We start from the raw sequence: 20,078 nt of genomic DNA, 5'->3' as shown, positions 1-20,078 counted from the left end.
ACGTCATCTTTCATACACGCCTTACCCCCCCCCCCCATTCTAAACACTTGTCTATAATCCTAGCCTCTCAGGAGGCTGAAATCTGAGGATCACAGTTTGACACCAATCCTGGGGCATGCAAGTTAGTGAGACTCTTACCTCCAGTGAACCAGCAAAATAGCCAGAAGTGAAGCAGAGGCTCAAATAGTAGAGCACTAGCCTTGAGTGAAAAGGCCAAGGGACAGCACCCAGGCCTAAGAACACACACACACACACACACACACACACACACACACACACACACACACACACACACACACACACACACACACACACACGAACGACACTATGGTTTACATTGGCCCTGGTCTTCTGTGTATGTTGTGGTGGGAACAATGGTAGAGCAATGCATTCTCAGCAGGGGCCGTCTTGGGAACAGTGCTGACTAAGGTAGAGAATAGTTAGCCCTCACCCCCATGGCGACCTGCCTGGAGTAAGGCTGGCAGTGGTCACGTGGCTGGTGCTGGCCAGGGAAGGGCTGTCGTAGGCATAGACTGGGGAGCCCAGTAACCTTCTTCCTCCTCTGGCTTTTCCCAGATCATTCTGAACTTCACGTCCATGGACCTGTACCGCAGCCGCCTGTGTTGGTATGACTATGTGGAGGTGCGTGATGGCTTCTGGCGGAAGGCACCCCTCCGAGGTAAGGGACACCGGTCTCCTGCTTCCTTTTAGAATAGCTTGTGTCATGCTCTTCATCCAGGGGATATTCTGTGGGACATAGAGCTGTGGGGTCCAGGAGTCCTGGTGGAGTTAGTTTGGGCTAGTTCCAACACTAGCAGCATGCCTTTGTGCAAGTCTCACCCCTGACATCAGGGTCCTCAGCGCTGGCTTCTGGGCCTCTCTCAGAGCAGGTTGTCACTCTGCAGGTGATAGAGTCATAAGAGCTGACAGTGTGCAGGCCATTCTGCACATCCCATTGCTCTAGGCTCTCCCCCCTCATTGGCCCAGCCCAGAGACTGTTTTCCCCATCTGCAAGTTCAGTTTTAGGGCATCCACTGTACAGTCTGGGTCTAAGTGATTTTTTATTAATCCATCGGGTAGGCTGTTAACTCACTTCGAAGGTCATGTATAAAGCGATGCCTGAGCTTGTTTGCACAGGATACTTTGTCTCTTGCAATGTGTGCAAAAACCTACCACGTGACACAGAAGGCACTTTATCCAACATAGAATTAGAGCAGAGTGAGTCTGACATTGCCACAGGCCATCTGCGTGAAGCCTGAGGAGCTGTGTGATTCCATCTCCCATCTGGACATAGTCCTAAGAGGCTCAGGACTGGCCCTCGGCCTCAGCAGGAAGCCTGGCTGGGCGGGAAGTGGCCTGACACCACTCTCACACCCTCTCTCTTTCTCCCCTAGTTTCTCATTCCCAAAGAGTGCTCATTAGTCACCCACAGCAGTATCATTACAACACTTCCTTTGCAGCCGTGTTAGGTCTCTTTGGAGTCCCTCTCCTCCCCCCCATAACTAACATTCTTAGTCCATATCCTCTGTCCCTCCCAGAAGTTGAGAAATACACAATCTTACTAGGAACACACAAATCATCCACGGTCAATTTTTGACTGCAAAGAATTCCCCAGATGGCCAGCCTCACCCCTTAGGTTGACTTTATTTCTAACCCAGTTCTGTGATCCTGGAGTTTATGTGGTGTCCCAGGACTTGCCCTGATTTTGGATCAGTAAAGGTGACCCAGTGATAGCCTGTTTTATCATGCAGGAAAAGCTGTTTCTTTATGGCTATTTCTTAGCATGGGTACCAAATAAGGAAAGGTCAGTAAGATGGCAATATGCTTTTTGAGGCTCAGATTGTCCTCAAAGTCATGATCCTCCTATATCAGCCTCCTAAGTGCTAGGATTATAGGTATGCATTTTCATGTCTAGGCTGGAAATATGCTCTTTAAAAAGGTAAACATCCTCAAATGTTCTGAGGATCCACCTTTCCTTTCATGAACAAAAGTGTGTCCTATCCCCCAAGAGGTCTCTCCGACTCTTCAAAACAAAGCTGGAAGCCAACTGGCCGCTGTGTAGCTTAGGGATACAGGGCAGCTGCAAACCAGAGCCCTGGACCCCTAGAAAGCAAGGGCTTCTTAGGATGTCATGGAAGCTCAGGGCTCTTCTGTTCACAATGTCTGCAGGCCGATTCTGTGGGGGTAAACTCCCTGAGCCCATCGTCTCCACCGACAGCCGCCTCTGGGTTGAATTCCGCAGCAGCAGCAATTGGGTTGGCAAAGGTTTCTTTGCTGTCTATGAAGGTACTGAGGAGGGGGAGGGATCCCTGAGCATCCTAGCACCACTCAGAGCTGGCCTTGGAGGGGCACAGCTGTGGGTCCTCCAGGAAAGAAGCAGAGGGATGGATGGGATTTTCGGGTGGGTGCTAGGGAGTGGAGGAATGTGGGAAGGACTGGAGTGGACAAGGGGGCACCCAGGCAGGGCAGAACTTGCTGACCGACCACCTTTCCCACCTCACCCTATGCCCCCAAAGCCATCTGTGGGGGTGACGTGAAAAAGGATAACGGCCATATCCAGTCACCCAATTACCCAGACGACTACCGGCCCAGCAAAGTCTGTATCTGGCGGATCCAGGTGTCTGAGGGCTTCCACGTGGGCCTCACGTTCCAGTCCTTTGAGGTAGTCAGAGACGCTGTGATCTGACTCGTAAATGCCCCTGGGTGTTCTCTGGGACAACCCCCGCCCGCTCCCCTTTCTGCAGGCTCCAGAGGACTGGGGCCTTGGTGGCCAGAACTCCTCCACTGATAGAGCCCCTGACCCCTAGATCGAGCGCCATGACAGCTGTGCCTACGACTACCTGGAAGTCAGAGATGGACACAGTGAGAGCAGCAACCTCATCGGCCGCTACTGTGGCTATGAGAAGCCCGATGACATCAAAAGTACATCGAGCCGCCTCTGGCTCAAGTTCGTCTCTGATGGATCCATTAACAAAGCTGGCTTTGCAGTCAACTTTTTCAAAGGTGCCTCCTCTTCATCCCCATCCCCTTCTGTGGCCAACCTATCTCCTTCATTCCTTCGTCAGTCACTCATTCAACTGGAGACCCCATGACAGGTGCAAATACCAGGAAAGATGTCAGGACCCTGCTCTTCAGGAGCTGAGGGCAATGTGGGGAGAAAAGGGCTACCCCATGAGGAGCAGAGGCCAGCGATGATCAGGGAAGAAGCAAGGGCGTGTGATGTTTTTAATCAGTATGACCTGGATCAGGTGTTCCCCACCCCCACCCCAAGCCTCAGTTTCTGGTGTGTGCAGTGGGCACAGTAGCTGTCCCCAGTGCAGGCTTCATGGAGAGACGGAAGGAGAAATGAGAGGATAGTGCTTCCGCACCAGGGATTAGCACACGAGGCACCAGGAAAGCCAGGTGCCAGTGTCTCACACCTGTAATCCTAGCGTCTTAGGAGGCTGAGATCTGAGGATTGTAGTTCAAAGCCTCCAAAGGACTCCTTTTTTTCCAATTACCACTAAAAGGCCAGAAGTAGAAGTGGTAGAGTGCTAGCCTTGAGCAAAAGCCCAAGGGACAATACTCAAGCCCTGAGTTCTAGCCTCAGTACAGAGACAAGACAAATAGATAACTGTTTTTTAAGAAGCAGCAGGAAGTGGGGGTAGCTGCCAGCCAGCCTATGTGCTTAGAAGGAAGACCCTGTGGGGTCTCCTTGTAGGATTTTAAGCAGCCATTGTGGGTTAGATTACTTTGACTATCGCAGAAAAATGTGACTTTCAGCTGACTCGGCCCTGGAATAGGTTTGGGCAGTTGCCCCTGGGCTTGACCCCTGAGGAGAGGGCAGAAGGAAGAGCCTGGCCTAAACTGACCCCTTTTCCTTCCTGGCAGAGGTGGATGAGTGCTCTCGGCCCAACCGCGGGGGCTGTGAGCAGCGGTGCCTGAACACCTTGGGCAGCTACAAGTGCAGTTGTGACCCTGGGTACGAGCTAGCCCCAGACAAGCGCCGCTGTGAGGGTAAGTGTCCCAGACCCATGGGACCCCTTCCCTGTGCCCTTGGACTGCCAGCTTCTTGAACAAGCTGAGGGATTTCCTAGTGCTTGAACTGAGGGCCTGAGTGCTATCCCTTAGCTTCTTCACACAAGGTTGATGCTCTACTACTTGAGCTCCACTTGCCACTTTTGTTTTTCCTTTGGTTGCTAATAGGAGTTCAGTCTCATGGACTTTCCTGCCCAGGCTGACTCCAAACCTTGATCCTTAGATCTTAGCCTCCTGAGTAGCCAGGATTACAGACGTGAGCCACTGATGCCTAGCTCTAGTTTCACGCTTCTGTTCATGTCTCTCTTGAGTTGGTGATTGATGTCACCGCCCTCCAGAGGGTCACCATCTACAGTGTTCCTGGATGGACACTGAGTCTCAGCCTCTCCCCATTCATGTCCCTCAGGTTCTGGTTACAGCATTCTAGCTAATAGCTCCAGCATGAGTTGATCTTGTCTGGCCCATGAGCAGCCCCTCTGTGCACCTCCCTGGATTACTCAGCCACTCCGCTTTCCCAGAATCTCTCCCTGCCCTCCTCTCCTCGGCAGTTCCCTAGTCTATTCTCTAGCACTGACATAGAAATAGCCACACATGCCTGGTGCTGGTGGCTCATGCCTGTAATCCTAGCTAGCAGGAGGCTGAGATCTGAGGATCACTGTTCAAAGCCAGCCCCGAGCTGGAAAGTCCTTGAGACTCTTATCTCCAGTAAACCACCAGAAAATTGGAAGTACACTGTGGCTCAAGTGGTAGAGCGCTAGCCTTGAGCTGAATTGCTCAGGGACAGCGCCCAGGCCCAGAGTTCAAGCCCCACATCTGACAAAAAAAAAAAAAAAAAAGCCACACGTGCCGCTCTTCTGCTCCTTTCCTCCCTCCTCAAGGCTCACCTCCTCCCCCCTCACCTCCTTCTATGTGTCCAAAGCCTCTGGGCTATAGGACCCACAGACCCATGCCTCCTGACTGCGTCTGCCTCAGGCCTCAGGCCCTCTGTAAAACACCAACTCCTGGCAGATGATGTTACTTCCTTTGTTGCCCGTCCCCCCTTCCCCCAGCTGCCTGCGGTGGGTTCCTCACCAAGCTCAATGGCTCCATCACCAGCCCAGGCTGGCCCAAGGAATACCCTCCTAACAAAAACTGCATCTGGCAATTGGTGGCACCCACCCAATACCGCATCTCCCTGCAGTTCGACTTCTTCGAGACAGAGGGCAATGATGTAAGTACCCCTGGAGACTAAGCTGGGCTGGAAGGTGTGGGGTGCCAGGGCTTGGCTCAGTACCTGCCTTCTAACATCTGGAAAAGGCTCAGGCAGAAAGGCTGTGAGCACACGGAGAAGGAGACTTGACTGCACCCAATGCAGAGAGGTTTAGAAGGTCTGGGAGAGCCTTGAAGAGCGTCAGACCCTGAGTCAACTGCCTGGGGAGTGAGGAAGGGCTTGAGGCTTTGTGTTTGTCTAGGAATATCTGATGGTGGCAGGAGGGAGAGAGAGGAAGAGCAGCAGCTAACAGATGGCTAAAGGATCTTCAGACTAGAAGTTTCGGGGGGTGGGTGTAGTCAGGAGAGGCTTCTTGGAGGAGGCAGCCAGGGCTGGCCTCTTCTGCAGGTGTGCAAGTACGACTTCGTGGAGGTGCGCAGTGGACTCACAGCGGACTCCAAGCTGCATGGCAAGTTTTGTGGCTCCGAGAAGCCAGAGGTCATCACCTCCCAGTACAACAACATGCGTGTGGAGTTCAAATCCGACAACACCGTATCCAAAAAGGGCTTCAAGGCCCACTTCTTCTCAGGTAACCCCAGACTTCCCAGCTCCCAGCCCTGCCTCCCTCAGAGGATGGGACTCCCCTCTTCCCACACCCCCTGCCCCTCCCTGTATTCCACAGCTGTCATGGTGCCTGCCCTGTCCACTGCTGTCTCCACCAGCAGGCCAGCCCCTGGCTATCCAGATCCCATTTTCTGAGTCCCGTGGGCCCCAGTGGGTCTGGGCGTGGGGAAGGGTAGAACGTACGCATCCGCAGTGAAGGCAGAGTGTGTTCCAGGTACCAGGAGCCTGCACGCCAAGGCCCTAGAGAGGGCAAGCCCTGGAACAGCGAGTTCAGTTTGGCTGAGAACAAGGGGTGGATGGAGAAGAAGAGGGTGTTTGCCTTGGACTGTGTAGGACAGATTATCTGGCAGTAACTGGACTTCTAATCAGACCCTGTACAAGCCAAATGGGTTCATACCGGCCTTCTGAAAGGAGACGTCGCCGCCTCTCCTATACCAGCCTCCCATTGGGTGTAGGATTTGAATCCTTTTGGCTTATATCAACTGAGACCCGCCCCACGTGACACTTGGGCTGTAGTCTTTTGGCCTCATCTGGCCCTTTAAGGCCCCTGTCCGGGTGGTCTAATTGATCATCCAAGCCCCACTTTCTAGCCTGTTGGAGCCAGACCTCTGGGGTCCCAGGAGATCTTTCCCCTGCTGTAGGAATCTGGAGGTCTTTGGCTTACCTAGGCTCTGAGGCAACTGGAGGCCTCCAGAGGCAAAAGGGCCCAGACCCAGGCAAGGAAGGGCAAGAGCTCCTGCAGTGGAGCATGGAGAGAGCAGGAAGCTGGTGGGCTGGTGGAAGCAGGTGCTTTGTGGTGGAATGGCCCAGGGACCCATACTGACCACTCCTGGGGGGGTGGGGGGGCAGGCGTAAGCAGGCAGGAAGCAGGAAGCCCACGGCCGCATTCATACCACCTCCCTTCTCCCCCGCTTGAGCAGGCTCCTGCACCCACCCTTGCCTGCCCACCCTGGTGCCATGCACCTGCCCCTCTGTACTAGTTCCTTGCTTGGCAATGCCAGCCCCTGCTCTGCTTCAAGTGCTCAATTGAGCTTCTGCCCACCCCCAGGCTCTGGCCACTGCTTGCTGAGATCCTCCCCTATAACACAATCCCTTCCTTCCCTGGCCCACCTAGAAATCCTGGCAGGCGCTCACTGGAGGGCTGGGGTGAGGGGAGGTGACACCTGCTCAGGGTGGGTGCTCCCCCAGGGCAACCATTACCTGCTTACTGTCGTCTCTTCTGCCTTTCTGTTACTCTAGTCTTAGAGGGGATGGGGCAACACTCACATCTGTCTGGAGTTACTGCCTTGTCTCCCCCCTCCGACTCCCGTATGACACTGCCCTTTCTACTCAACCCTGCACAAGACACACGCACGCACACACACACACACACACACTCTGCTCCATTGCAAAAGAAACCTGCAGAGGACCCACACGGATGGGCATCAAGGTGCAGCCTCAGGGCCTGGGGCATCTGACTCTGGACCCCCAAGTGGGGGCCTATGTGGACTTTTGGGACACCCATCGAAGAGACCCTAAGCCAAGAAGAAGCAAGAGCCTGAAGACCTTCAGTCTGACCCCAGCACCTCCAGGGCATTTGGGCACTGTAGGGTGAGTGCCATCTCATTTGGGGGGCCCGCACCCCCTCCCCTGCCCCTGCTCCTTCTGCAGTGTGTTTCACTGGTATCAAAGGGTGGCCCACTCCCACAGCTGCCAGAGCCCCCACCCGGATGCCAGGGCAGCTGCCCTCAGGCCTGACTCTCACTCATTCCTTCAACCATTCCCTTATCCATCCACTCATCTGGTGAGCATTTATCTTAGCCCTATGTGTTCCATGTGTTTGGGGTACAAATATGAGGAAGGCATACAGCTCTGAGCAGAGACCCCAGTGATGTCCTCAGGGAACCTCTGCACGGGTTGTAGGGCCCCCTAACCTCCATGTGCCGCAGGCTAGTGCAAAGGCAGCCTCCCAGAGCCCTTCGTCAGGAGCTCTTGGAAAGAGACATGGGCATTCCACTGATTTCCCTGTCTTCCCATGGACCTGGGCCTGGGCAGGAAAAGCTGGCCCTTCTGGGGGCTGATTCTCCACCCTCGGGCTCCTCTCCTGAGGATGCCAGGAACAGAGCCCCTTGTCACAGACCCACCTGACCCACTGAATGCTAACTAGCACCCCAAATCTTGGGTGTCCACCCTCCCTGAAAGCCTGCCTCTAAGCCAAGCACACTGTCCCCCAAATGATCACATCACAGATAGACCTGAGGCTGCGTGGCTGTGTTCTACATACACCTGTGACCATATGCATCTGTATCAGTGCACGTGTGTGTGTGTGTGTGTGTGTGTGTGTGTGTGTAAGGTACTCTGGGTATGAGTGGGCTGCCTGTGAGCCTGAGCTGTGCACATACGTTTATCTGTATCCCTATCTGAGTTCCCAGGTGTCTGTAAGTGCCTGCTTGTATGTTTCTACCTGTACATGTCTCCCACATGTATGGCAACATAGATTTGTGTGTGGCCTCCGTGTCTTTTCATCTGCATCCACGTGGTATATTGTATGTTTGTGTGGTATGGACACAGATCACCATGTTTAGACAGCAGTACATCATGCTTGGGGCCTCCTGGGAGCCAGTGTCTGGCTGTGTATGTGTGAGTTGTGTGTCCAGATCTAACACTCCACGTGCAGCCACCGGGATGAGAGGCCCTCTTCACACCCGGTGCCCTTCAGCTGACAGCTCCTGGTCTCTTCCTTCCCAGTGTGCACCCCTCAAAGCGAGCCGACCCTGCAGCCCTTCCCCCTGCCACAGCCCTGTCTCACCCCTGTGGCTGTGCCTCCTCCCCCTGCTAACCCAGCCCTCCATGACCTGGCTGCGTGGACATGGCCATCCTGCATGTGTGTGTCCGCCCGCCTTCCCACTCCCCCATGCTGCCCGCCGGACCCAAGGCCCTGGGTCTGATTTTCACGGCTGTCCTTCCCTGGTCCCTCCCTGCCTTCCACCCCACCCCCCACCCCACCCCTGGGTCCCTTTTCTCCTTCTCTCTCTCTCGTTTCAGAAAAGAGGCCAACTCTGCAGCCCCCTCGGGGACGTCCCCACCAGGTCAAATTCCGTGTGCAGAAAAGAAACCGGACCCCCCAGTGAGGCCTGCAGGCCTCCAGACCCTTCGTTACTCAGGAAGCTCACCTCGGACCGAGTGGGCTGGGGGCTTCGGAGCCCACCCACCCCTGCCTCCTCTCTGCCATTCCGGCCGCCTCCTCTGGCTGGACAGAACTGGTGCTCTCCTCTCCCCCTGTCCACCTCAGATGACAGGGGACCCTTCCCTTCCCCCTTCCCGTTTTGATGGTGTCTGTGACATTTCCTGTTGTGAAGTAAAAGAGGGACCCCTGCGTCCTGCTCCTTTCTCTTGCAGTCTGCTTGTCCGTGTGTCTGTTTTTCCACTTGTCCATCTGTCCAGTAAGCAGGTAATGGTAGAAGTCCCCTAGGCCGGCCAGTTCTGGTCCTTCAAATCCCCTTCCATCATTCCTGCCTCCTCTCCCCACAGCAGCGCCCGCCTGCCCCCCCCCTGTCCCCCCTTCTCCGCCCCCCCCCCCCCCCGGCCACCGCCCTGACCTCCACTTCCACAAGTCCTGTTGGCTGGTGCGGGCCTTGCGCCGTCCCTCCCAGCGGGAGGATGCCCCGCTGGGCCACCTTCTTCCCCTCACAGACCTCGGCCAGACCTCCCTTGATCAGGCCCCAGCCCTCACGGACCCACCACCCTTGTTTGCTTCCCTAGATAAGGACGAGTGCTCCAAGGACAATGGGGGCTGCCAGCAAGACTGCGTCAACACATTTGGCAGCTATGAGTGCCAGTGTCGCAGCGGCTTCGTCCTCCACGACAACAAACATGACTGCAAGGAAGGTAAGGGCTACCTGGAGACTGGGGCTGGGGCGGGGGGGGGGGGGGGTGGGGGGGATCGCCAGGACTTCCCCACGCCCTGCTTGGGCATCCACATGTGGAGAGCTTGGTGCTGGGGAATGGAAGGTCGGCAGTGCCATCTCTGTTGGCCTCCATTTACCCATGAGTGAGTGACCCAGAGGTCATTCATGTCATCTCCCCCGCCTGGTGCGCAGGGTCCCCTCCTCTTCACGCAGTGTCCAGGCCACACATGCTGGTGGTCCCCACTTGTCCACGAAAGAGAGGAGCTCACAGCTGCCCTGAGGCTCTCTCTAGGCTCTGACGGTGGTTAGTGCTTGTCAGAACCTCTGCCCAGTGCCCAGGGCCAGTGACCCATGCCTGGAATTCTGTAATCCTACTCAGGAGACTTGAGATCTGAGGATCCTGGTTTGAAGCTAGCCTGGGCAGGAAAGTCCCTGGGACTTTTTTTAAATCTTCAATGAACCAGCAAAAAGCCAGAAATAGAGTTATGGCTCAAGTCGTAGAGCATCAGTCTTGAGTGAAAAAGCTAAGGGACAGTGCCCAGGCCAAGTTCAAGCCCCACTATTGGCATGTGCGCACATGCACACACACACACACACACACACACACACACAACACAACAACAACAACCCTCAGTCCTACTCTTTCTGTTTCTCTTTTACAGTACTGGCGATTGAGCTCAGGGCCTTTTGCTTACTAGGCAGCCATTCTACCACTTGAACAACACTCCGAACCCTTTTCCTTTAGGTTTGTTGTTGTTTGTTTTTGAAATATGGTCTTGTACTTTTGCCTGGGCCAGTTTTTGACTACAATTCTCCTATTTATGATTTCTATGTAGCTGGGCCAACAACCATACACCACGACTCCCAGCTTATTGGTTGAGACTGAGTCTTACTAACTCTTTGTCTGACTTGGCCTTGAGCTGTGATCCTCCTAGTTATCTTTCAGATAGCTAGGACTACAGGCATACAGTTGAGACTATAGTTTAAGGAGAGGGCTGACATGGACCTTGTGAAAAGCAAATTAGTGGTTGGTGGTCCCAACAAGTTTAACATCACAAATATTTCCTTCCTTCCTTCCTTCCTTCCTTCCTTCCTTCCTTCCTTCCTTCCTTCCTTCCTCTCTCTCTTTCTCTTTCTTTCTTTCTCTCTCTCTCTCTCTTTCTCTCTCTCTCTCTCTTTCTCTCTTTCTTGTATTGGAGTTTGAACTTAGGACTTCGCTGTTGTTAGGCAGCTATTCTATAGCTTGAGCCATACCCTTAATCCTTCTTGGCTCTACTTATTTTTAGGATAGACTTTCAAGTTTTTGTCTGGGGCTGGCATTAGACTGTGATCCCCCTGCTTATATCTTATGAGGAGCTTGGGTGACAGGCAAACACCACCTTGTTGGTTGAAATGGGGGGGGGGGGTGTTTCAAGTTTTTTCTCTGGCTGACCTTGAATTGCTGTCCTTCTGATTTCTGTCTCTCAAGTAGCTGGGATTATAGGCATGCACCACTGTACCTGTCCCACAGATGGATTTCTAAGTGGAAGGAGAGCATAAAGGGCAAGCAGGCCAAAGAAACAGTCAGTGAGAAATATGGTGACCAGCCATGTAGTTCAGCTGCAGTGGTAGTCAGCCAAATCGGCTATGGGAGGAAGATGTCAGCCTTCCAGGTCTGTGGGCTCCATATCTGAATTTAGCCAACCTCAGATTGAAAATACAGTTAGGCCTATGATGGTTGCCTCTCTATGAGCATGTCCAGACTTTTCTCCTGGTTGTTTTCCCTAAACAGTGCTATATATTGGCCATTAGGATTGCATATAAATAATCCAGAGATGATTTGAATTTCAAGGGAGGTTGATGTAGCTTCTGTGCAAATACTGTGCCATTCCATATAAAAGATTTGAGCATGTGTGGGTTTTGGAAGCTGGTGGGGGGGAGGGGGCGGGTGCAGTCCTGGACCAAATCCCCTATGAAGCATTTGTACTGGTCCAGAAAGAACATAGAGGTCTCTCGAAAGTGGAAAGATGGCACCTGAGTATGCTGGACCATCTGGGAGGTAGCCACAAAGGGGGTGAGGCAAAGGAGGAAGGGAGATCTGGACAGCAGAGCTGAGGTCAAGGGACATAGGCTGCTATGGGTGGGCCAGCTGCCTGTCAGACCGTGGCGGGAGCAGGGCTGGGGAGGACTGAGTCAGGTGGCGAAGTCTCCTATGGTTGTAGCTAAGTAGCCCCGTGGATGACAGCTTCAGGATTCACAGTTTCTCAGGCTCTATTGCTGGGGGAGTCGGGGAGGGAGACATTGGCAGTATGAAGGTTTCTAGGCAGGGGTGATGTGGCCACATGACTACAAAGGAGCAAGAGCCTTACCCACAGGTGCTGCCTGGACCCTCACCCAGGGCTTCTGTAAGAACCAAGCAGCGAGGCTCTCCCCAGGCATAGATGATGAAAGGAAGAAGAAATGATGTTGGCCCTCAGTCCATTGTAGAAGTGGGGCAGAGAAAAGAAAACGGCTGGAAGGAAAGGTCCTCACTGAAGCATGGAGTCCCTGTTGGTCCCCATCCATCATTCATGTCCCCCACAGCCGGCTGTGACCACAAGGTGACATCCACCAGCGGTACCATCACCAGCCCCAACTGGCCTGACAAATATCCCAGCAAGAAGGAGTGCACATGGGCTATCTCCAGCACCCCTGGGCATCGGGTCAAACTGGTAAGATGCCCAAGCTGTTTGGGCATCCTGTTCCTCCATACTGGGGGGGGGGTGCTTCTGTCTCATCAAAGCCCTGCATGAGTCAGAGATGCTGGCTCCCGACCAGGTGGTCTAGCTGAGCCCGTGGATCTACCACCCCTGTGAGGACAAGGCCTCCTAGACATAGGACCCCTTTTCTAGTAAACATCTGCCATTGCCTAGTCTCAGGCCCTCCCTCACCATCATGTCCCCAGCAATGACCACTTTCATGGGTGTGTATGAGTTGGGGCCTACCAAGACTAGGTTTGCACCCCATCCCCACCTCAGGTGCCCTTGATGTAACTTCTGATCTGTCCTCCTCCCTGGTCCCTCCAGACCTTCGTGGAGATGGACATTGAGTCTCAGCCTGAGTGTGCTTATGATCACCTGGAGGTGTTCGACGGGCGTGACACCAAGGCACCGGTCCTTGGCCGCTTCTGTGGCAGCAAGAAGCCCGAGCCTGTCCTGGCCACAGGCAACCGCATGTTCCTGCGCTTCTACTCAGACAACTCGGTCCAGAGGAAGGGCTTCCAGGCATCCCACTCCACAGGTGAGGCGCGCATCGCTCTCGCGCTGTTGCTGCTACTTGCTGTAGAGGCACCGCTGATCCTCATCTCTGAGTTTAGAAAGGGTTCATAAACAGGGGACAGACATCCCTGTGGCCCTGGGAAGCAAGACAGTGGGCTCCATCCAAAGGAGCAGAGTGAGCACTGAAGGCCAGGGAAGGGACAGTCATGGGGAAGGGTGACGTAAGTCTGAAAACAGCAATGCAGGGGAGACAGGCCAGGAATTGGGAGGGAATCCCCCCACTCTCCCCATTGGTTGCATATTTGGCATTGCATTGTCCCACCCATCCTCTCACCCCCCAGATGCACTGGCTCATTTATTCTACAGGTATTTATTAGCACAGAATATGTAAGAGGCTGCATTCTAAGTGTAAGTCACCAAAATGGAGTTAGCAGAGCCAATCCCAAGCCAGGAGGGGCTCTTTCCGTATTCATCTGTGTATTCACCCACCACTTCCCCAGCTCTTCCCACTCCAAAGACTGAGAGGTGCCTGCGAATGAATAGAACAAAGGCCATCACCCCTGCTGACCCCAGGATAAGGCACGCATGGATAAAACACAATAGGAGAAGAAAGGCTGGGTGAGAGCAGGTGGAAGCCAGGCTCCCGCTTAGCTCAGGGTATATCCAGGTGACAGGGAGTCACTTAGTTTGGCCAGAGCAAGAAGTGTGACAACAGAAGTTAAGTGAAGACCATGTGGCTACAAAGAGGCCAGGATCCAGTCCTCAGAGGCCTGAATACAGACCCAATGTATCATTTGCCAGCTTTGCAGTCTTTTGGTGGGTCTGGAGTTAACGGTCAGATTTCCTCAGAACTGATAGCACCACGCTTCTCCTCCTCCCCCTTAACTCCATCTTGACCAGGCATCCTGACCCTCTCTCTTTTCCATGTCCTCCAGGGGATCTGAGCGCTGGGCACAGGACATGCCAGGGCACCTGGTGGAGGTTGGCCACTGCTGACCCTGCCCTGTGTGCTCCTTCTTAATCTGGCCCAGCCCAAGGTCATAAGCCAGAGGCCAGAACTCCATCTGGCCAGACCTCCCTGTCTGGCTCACACAGTATTCTTTGTTTTGTTTTTGTTTTTCATTTGTGCCACTGCTTAAAAACTAGGAGTTTTCTCATAAAACCAAGAAGTACAGCTTCTCTCTTGAAAAGGTATGTTCTGGCGACACTGGGCCACATGCCTCTGTGACAACTCTCAGCTAGAGCACATGTCCGCTTGCACTGTGCCACCTTCCATCCGGGCACCCTACCCCAAAGCATCCATACCCATCTCTCCAGAGAGGACACAGCAAAACGCCTGCTCTGGGCCAAGTCCTCACCCCCAGCCTGTCTGTCAGTGGCCCAGGCTATGTGTGGCAGTGGTCAGGGGGAGTGGCCAATCCTGTTGTTCCTGCAGAGTGTGGAGGCCAGGTGCGGGCAGATGTGAAGACCAAGGACCTGTACTCTCACGCCCAATTTGGTGACAACAACTACCCTGGGGGTGTGGACTGCGAATGGGTCATCGTGGCTGAGGAGGGCTATGGCGTGGAGCTGGTGTTCCAGACCTTCGAGGTGGAGGAGGAGACTGACTGTGGTTACGACTACATGGAGCTCTTCGATGGTTATGACAGCACAGCTCCAAGACTGGGGCGTTACTGCGGCTCTGGGGTGAGCACCCCATTACCTTCTAATCCTTGCTTCCCATCCTGAGACCCAGTGCCCTGAAGGTACCCTCGATGAGAGCCAGGACACTGAGCCTGGTGGGTGCCCAGAAAGGCCACCCTATACTGGCCCATCGCCACCGAGGAGATCAGGGTCTTTTCTGGGCAACACAGGTTTCTGAAACCTCTGGTCCAGGCTCTGACCTGACCCATACCAGCTCTGGACCAGCTTGGCTGGGTTTGCGAAGATAGCTTGTGTCTGAGGAAGGGATGGAGTTTTCCCTTGTTCCCTCAGCTGTCCCTGGAGTGGAGGCACAGAGCCAGCCTGAGCTGTCACTCACTAGACCAATAGACCCGTAAAAACCCTCATTTCTTTTCTATTGCTTTTTTTTATTTTCTGGTACCTGGGCTTGAGCTCAGTCTTTGCTCATGGCTGGCACTTTACTACTTGAACCATGTCTCCAGATTTTTTTGCTGCTTGATTGGAGATGGAGGCTAACACACTTTTCTGTGAGACTGGCTTTTTGGTTCAGGCTGGCTTCCGGCAGATCTTCCAGATCTCAGCCTCCTGAGTAGCTAGGATTACAAGGGGACCACCCACACCACGCTAAAGCACCCTCATCTCTTACTCTGCCCCTCCCTGTCTTGTGAAAAGCCAGCTTGTTCAAAGTCCCTGGGGCCATGGGGCTGCCCATGCGTTTCTTTTCCTCCCAACAATTGCTATTCTCTCTCTCTCTCTCTCCCCTCTCTCTCTCCCCCCTCTCTCCTTGCCTCCCTTCCTCTTCCCCCCATGCTTTCTTCTTTGTTTTCAGAAATTCTACGTTTAAAGAAATCTGTTATATCCCCCCACCCCTCACACACACGCTTGGATTCACACGCGGGCCCATTCGGAAGCAGTCTCTGACTCCCACCTCTCTCAAGGCTGTGCTCCAGAGCACCCTGGTGCCTGGGAAGAGTTTAGCCCAGGAAGGGTTAAGGAGTGGCAACAGCTGCTGGGCCCAGCATTGCTGGGGTCTCTCCTTAGGCATAGAGCTCCTTAGGAGCCCTGCCTGAACAGCAGGAGCTGGGCCAAGGTAAGCAGACAGTGAAAAGCTGGTACAAAACTCCAGCCCGCCCGCCAAGCTGCTCTGGCATCTGACTTCCAAGCTCACACCTCTTCCCACTTTGCCCCTTCCTCTGAGTCACACACCAAATGGAATGTCTCCAGGGTGATTCTTCCAGAGACTTCTTCAGCTGGAGCTAAGGGATGGGATGTGGGAAAGGTCCCTAAGGCTTTCACAAATGGTTCTTTCTATGCATGGAGGACTGGGGCATCCCTGTGGGGATGTAGAACCACTTTAGGAAGGGCATCACCTGGCATAGACCATGGTGGGATCCAGGATGGATGGGGATGGTGGGGGACAGCAGAGTCTGGGGGAGATTGTCCTCTCCCTGTGGTTTACTCCACCACCTGGTTGACAGAGGAGTGCTTTTCCACCTCCTCTGCAAGTCCAAGACTCCGGGTCAGCCAGGATGCGGCCTCCACAGCGACCTCTGCTGCCGCTCACTCTTACCTTCATCCTCCAGCTGGTTTTTTCCCCAGCAACCTTTTAAGCTTGAAGTGCAGAGGGCTAGCAGGGTGCCGGGTGGCTCATACCTGTAATCCTAGCTACTTAAGAGGCAGAGATCTGAGGATCAAGGTTCAGAAACAGCCTGGGCAGGAAAGTCTGTGAGACTCTTATCTCCAATTAACAACCAGAAAACCGGAAGTGGTGCTGTGGCTCAAGTGGTAGAGCGCTTGTCTTGAGCTGAAGAGCTCAGGGGCAGCGCCCATGCCAAGTTCAAGCCCCACAACTAGAAAAGAAAAAAAAAAAAAAAGGAAGGTGACTCTACTTAAAACAATTTACTTCCCCTTGAATATCCCATTAAACACCATTCAATCTTGTCCTTCTTTCCTGATACAGGGTCTTGCTGTCGTCTCAGATGGCTAAAAACTCACTATGTAGCTTAGACTGGCCTCAGACTCATGTTTCTCCTGCCTCTGCCCCAGAGTGCTGGGATTATGGGCATGTACCACCAGGCCTGGTAGACACTGCTTCATGGAGTTAGGAGATCTGGCCAAAGTAACAAAACCTCTTGCCTTCCTGTGAGCCTAGGATGTTGCAGAGGGAAGAGAGCAGTCCCAGCCTCTTCCCCCCACCTCATGCCTGTCTTTCTCTGCAGCCTCCTGAGGAGGTGTACTCTGCTGGAGATTCTGTCCTGGTGAAGTTCCACTCAGATGACACCATCACCAAGAAAGGATTCCACCTGCGGTACACGAGCACCAAGTTCCAGGACACACTCCACAGCAGGAAGTGACCACTGCCCTCTTGCGGGGACGGAAGTCTGGCTTTCCCTCAGTCACCTAGACTGGACAGTGAGGGAGGCAGGCAGAGGTGACACACGGTCCCTTACCACCAGGCACCAGGACCTGCAGAGCTGATGGGCTGAGTGGGGCTGTCTTCAGGAGGTAGGGGTTGGACTTCACACATGCCACCTGTCTGCAGTCTCCCCACCAGAGTGAGGGGCCTAGGCCAGGGACCCAGAGCTTCTACTGAGACACTTGAAGTGACCATTTCTTCCCAAGCCCTGCCCGGTGGCAAGAGGACCTGTCAGTAGGACCCGGCTGCCATCCCTGCCATCTTACACGCTGTATTGTGTATAGCCGGTGGCTGTAATCTTCATTGTAATGTACATTTCCTGCCCTGTCTCCAGCCTCATTTTGGTTTTATTTTGACCCCCTTCCCTGGTTTCCTGGGGCATGAGTGTCCATGCGTGTCCCCTGGGAGCCACAGTGGGAGATGGAGAGGAAGAGCTGGAGAAACACGACAGGGCTGCTGCAGGCCCACGGCTGGTCAGCCACACCAGGGTGCACCAGCCAATAAACTGAAAGTGATACAGCTCACAGCCCGTGCCAGATGCTGTCTGGGACATGGGGATGGGGAGATGCCTTCCAGATGTGCAGGCTTGCTGGGTATCTGAGGCCAGGACGAGGCAGAACACCTGGCTTTGCTGGCTGCCATTCTCTCCCACAATTCCAGGATGCCTAAGGGTGTGATTTCACACTTGGGCTGTAGGCCTCTCTCTCTCTCTCTCTCTCTCTTTCTCTCTCTCTCACACACACACACACGCACACACACGCACACACACACACTGCTGTAGCCCTCCCACACAAGAGAGGTAGAACATTCTATAAAGAGGCTGTTTCATGGGAGGGAGGAGGCATGTAAAGGGAGTTGGGGGTGGGGGGTGTTTGTCCATCTGTTTTTTCTGTCTTTGTCTAGAAAAAGAGTAAGTGGGCTGCAGGATGTCTGGCTGGGGAGCCCACACCAGCTAGGACATGTCCTCTGTTGTTGCTCAGTGCCTGTCTTTCTGAGGGTCAGTCGCTGAGTGCTGGCCCTGTGAGTCCTCCTGTCTTGGAGACGAGAGGCAAACACTGGCTCCGCAGCCAGGGAGCAGACATTCCAGCTCCGGCCTCCCTCCCTGGCAAGCTGAGGCTATGTCTTGTCCAGCCTCCTTCCTGCCATTGCCACCTCCCTTCTCTGCCTGGGTCTCTCAGGGGAAGACAGCAGAGGGGACCTGGAGACAAGGCTTTCCTGCCTGAGCTGGCCACACCCAGATTCTGGAGACAGCCAGCAGTCCACTCCAAGCCAGAGTTCCCAGGAACCTTCTGTGGACTTCCAGTCTTCTCTTAGCTCCAGGGTCATCACTATTTCAGGGGCAAGTACTGTGACAGATGCTGTCTGGACTTAGGGACCCCCGCCTCCCAGGGAACAGTGTGGCATGGTAGACCCCTGTTGGCTTTTTACATAGACTGGAGTGCATGCGGTTGTGTGTGTGGGGGGGTCCTCTTTCAGGAAGCCAGCTGTCCACCATCAAGCTGTGGCCCTTCCCTCCAGCCCTGACCACAGGTGAGGCATTGGAGGCCCAGCAAGGGACAAGAGATACCCAGAGGGGGCTGCTGCTTATCCTTGCTTCCCTGCTCTAGGAGGGGTTCTCAGCCTGGGGAGCCATGGGCAGGATGGAAAGACACCCAAGTGGTAGGAGCTGCCTGGACATCTTACCCCAACACTGTTTGTCAGCTCCTCTGTAGCACCATTTGTATTCAGTGGTGACAGCAGCGTATACCAGCCTTTCAGGTTGTTCCTAAGCTCAAAGGATCACAGTCGCAAAGCCATAGGCCTACAGAAGCCAAGATCATGATATAATCCTCTCCAGACAGAGCAAGACCCCTCGGAGGACGTGAGTGAGCCTCTTGGCCTTCCCAGAGCCCATATTCAGAGGCAGCTGGGGGGGCTGTAACACAGGCCCACAAGGGAAACCTTGTACCCGTAGTAAAAAGTGCAGAATGTCTTGGATTCCCCCTACCCAGACAGAACTAGTGTGGGAGGCTCTGGTGCAGGGCCAGCACTTGTGGTGTGAGCTCCTGCGTCACCCAGTGGACCTCAAGACCACTAAGCAGGTCCCCATAGTAGTTAAGGTCCTCTGTCACAGTCAGCCAAGAAGTAGGGGACAGGCCTGCCTGGATGCCCACATATCCACCCGCAAATTCTTATAAGCAGACAGCCTGAAGTGTGGATGATGGGTAGGCTCTGATGGTGAGGCAGAGGAGGAGGAGGAAGGGGAGGAGGAGGAAGAGGAACACTTGTTGGACAGAGAGTAGGAAAGGAAGACAAGATGGTTGTGGAAGGGGGCAGGGAAGAAGACAAGGAACAGGGCTCTCCTCAGGGTGGGAGAAGCGGCTCAGAGCTGGCTGCAGGCCAGAGAAACTTATTTCAGCATTCAGTAAAAATAAAAACAGTTCTCCAGGACCAGCCCACCCTCGCCTTCTGGCTGCCTCAGGCTCTGAACTAGGCCAATTCTGGCTCAGCGCAGGTGAGGCCTTAGTTGTGGAAGACTTCATGGTTCTTCCAGCCACCTACCCATGAGGTCTCCCAGTGGCCCAAGTGCCCACCCCAGTGGAAGAGCCAAGATGGACTCCTCCTCTATGCACTCTGAATCCCAGAATCAGGTGGCGATCAGCATTCCCCAGAGCTTCCAAACTGTGCTCTGGGAGCAATATCCATCCCTCGGCGAAGTGGACACGTGAGTCTGGCAGTCAGACTTTGCCACACTTAGTTCTGCAATGCTGGCCAGTTGCCCTCTTCCCTGGGCCTCAGTTCACCAAACCTGTCACCTATTCCCAGTGCCTTTCTTACAGTAGTCAGAGGCAAATAAACCCAGTGTCGAGACTCCAAAGCAGCCTAGATTGTAGGGGTCCAGGCTGTTGAAGCAGCTAAGATCCTTGAGAAATAGCTCAAGTTTCCAAGGCCAACTGTTGGCTTAACTCTCAAAAGTCAGGAAAGTTGGGTGCCTAGCTCTGCCTCTTACTCCTTTTTGTTGTCGTTTTTCTTTTCTTTTCTTTTCTTTGCTGGTCCTGAGGCTTGAA

At 54.0% G+C, this 20,078-nt stretch overlaps 1 protein-coding gene across 3 annotated transcripts in view; it reads left to right on the top strand.

Annotated features, from left to right (window-relative positions):
• The window catches only part of Bmp1 (bone morphogenetic protein 1), a 43,548-nt gene extending 25,993 nt beyond the window's left edge, over nt 1-17,555 (top strand). For 2 of the 3 annotated variants that reach the window (XM_042667222.1, XM_042667223.1), the window contains 12 exons: nt 577-679; nt 2,170-2,286; nt 2,517-2,662; nt 2,808-3,003; nt 3,871-3,996; nt 5,067-5,227; nt 5,615-5,795; nt 9,572-9,697; nt 12,280-12,407; nt 12,762-12,975; nt 14,389-14,639; nt 16,835-17,555. In XM_042667222.1, coding sequence (XP_042523156.1) covers nt 577-679; nt 2,170-2,286; nt 2,517-2,662; nt 2,808-3,003; nt 3,871-3,996; nt 5,067-5,227; nt 5,615-5,795; nt 9,572-9,697; nt 12,280-12,407; nt 12,762-12,975; nt 14,389-14,639; nt 16,835-16,969 — 1,884 coding nt within the window. In that variant the 3' untranslated portion in view covers nt 16,970-17,555. Of the gene's footprint in view, nt 1-576; nt 680-2,169; nt 2,287-2,516; nt 2,663-2,807; nt 3,004-3,870; nt 3,997-5,066; nt 5,228-5,614; nt 5,796-8,854; nt 9,307-9,571; nt 9,698-12,279; nt 12,408-12,761; nt 12,976-14,388; nt 14,640-16,834 lie in introns of those variants that run through there. The other variant, XM_042667224.1, reaches the window with a different exon arrangement.
• Nucleotides 17,556-20,078: the final 2,523 nt, after the last annotated feature.

The sequence above is a fragment of the Dipodomys spectabilis genome, unplaced genomic scaffold, assembly GCF_019054845.1.
Source record: "Dipodomys spectabilis isolate Male_0828 unplaced genomic scaffold, ASM1905484v1 ptg000380l, whole genome shotgun sequence".
NCBI lineage: Eukaryota > Metazoa > Chordata > Mammalia > Rodentia > Heteromyidae > Dipodomys > Dipodomys spectabilis.
Note: the sequence above shows the minus strand (reverse complement) of the source record. Positions and strands in the feature narration are given on the sequence as shown.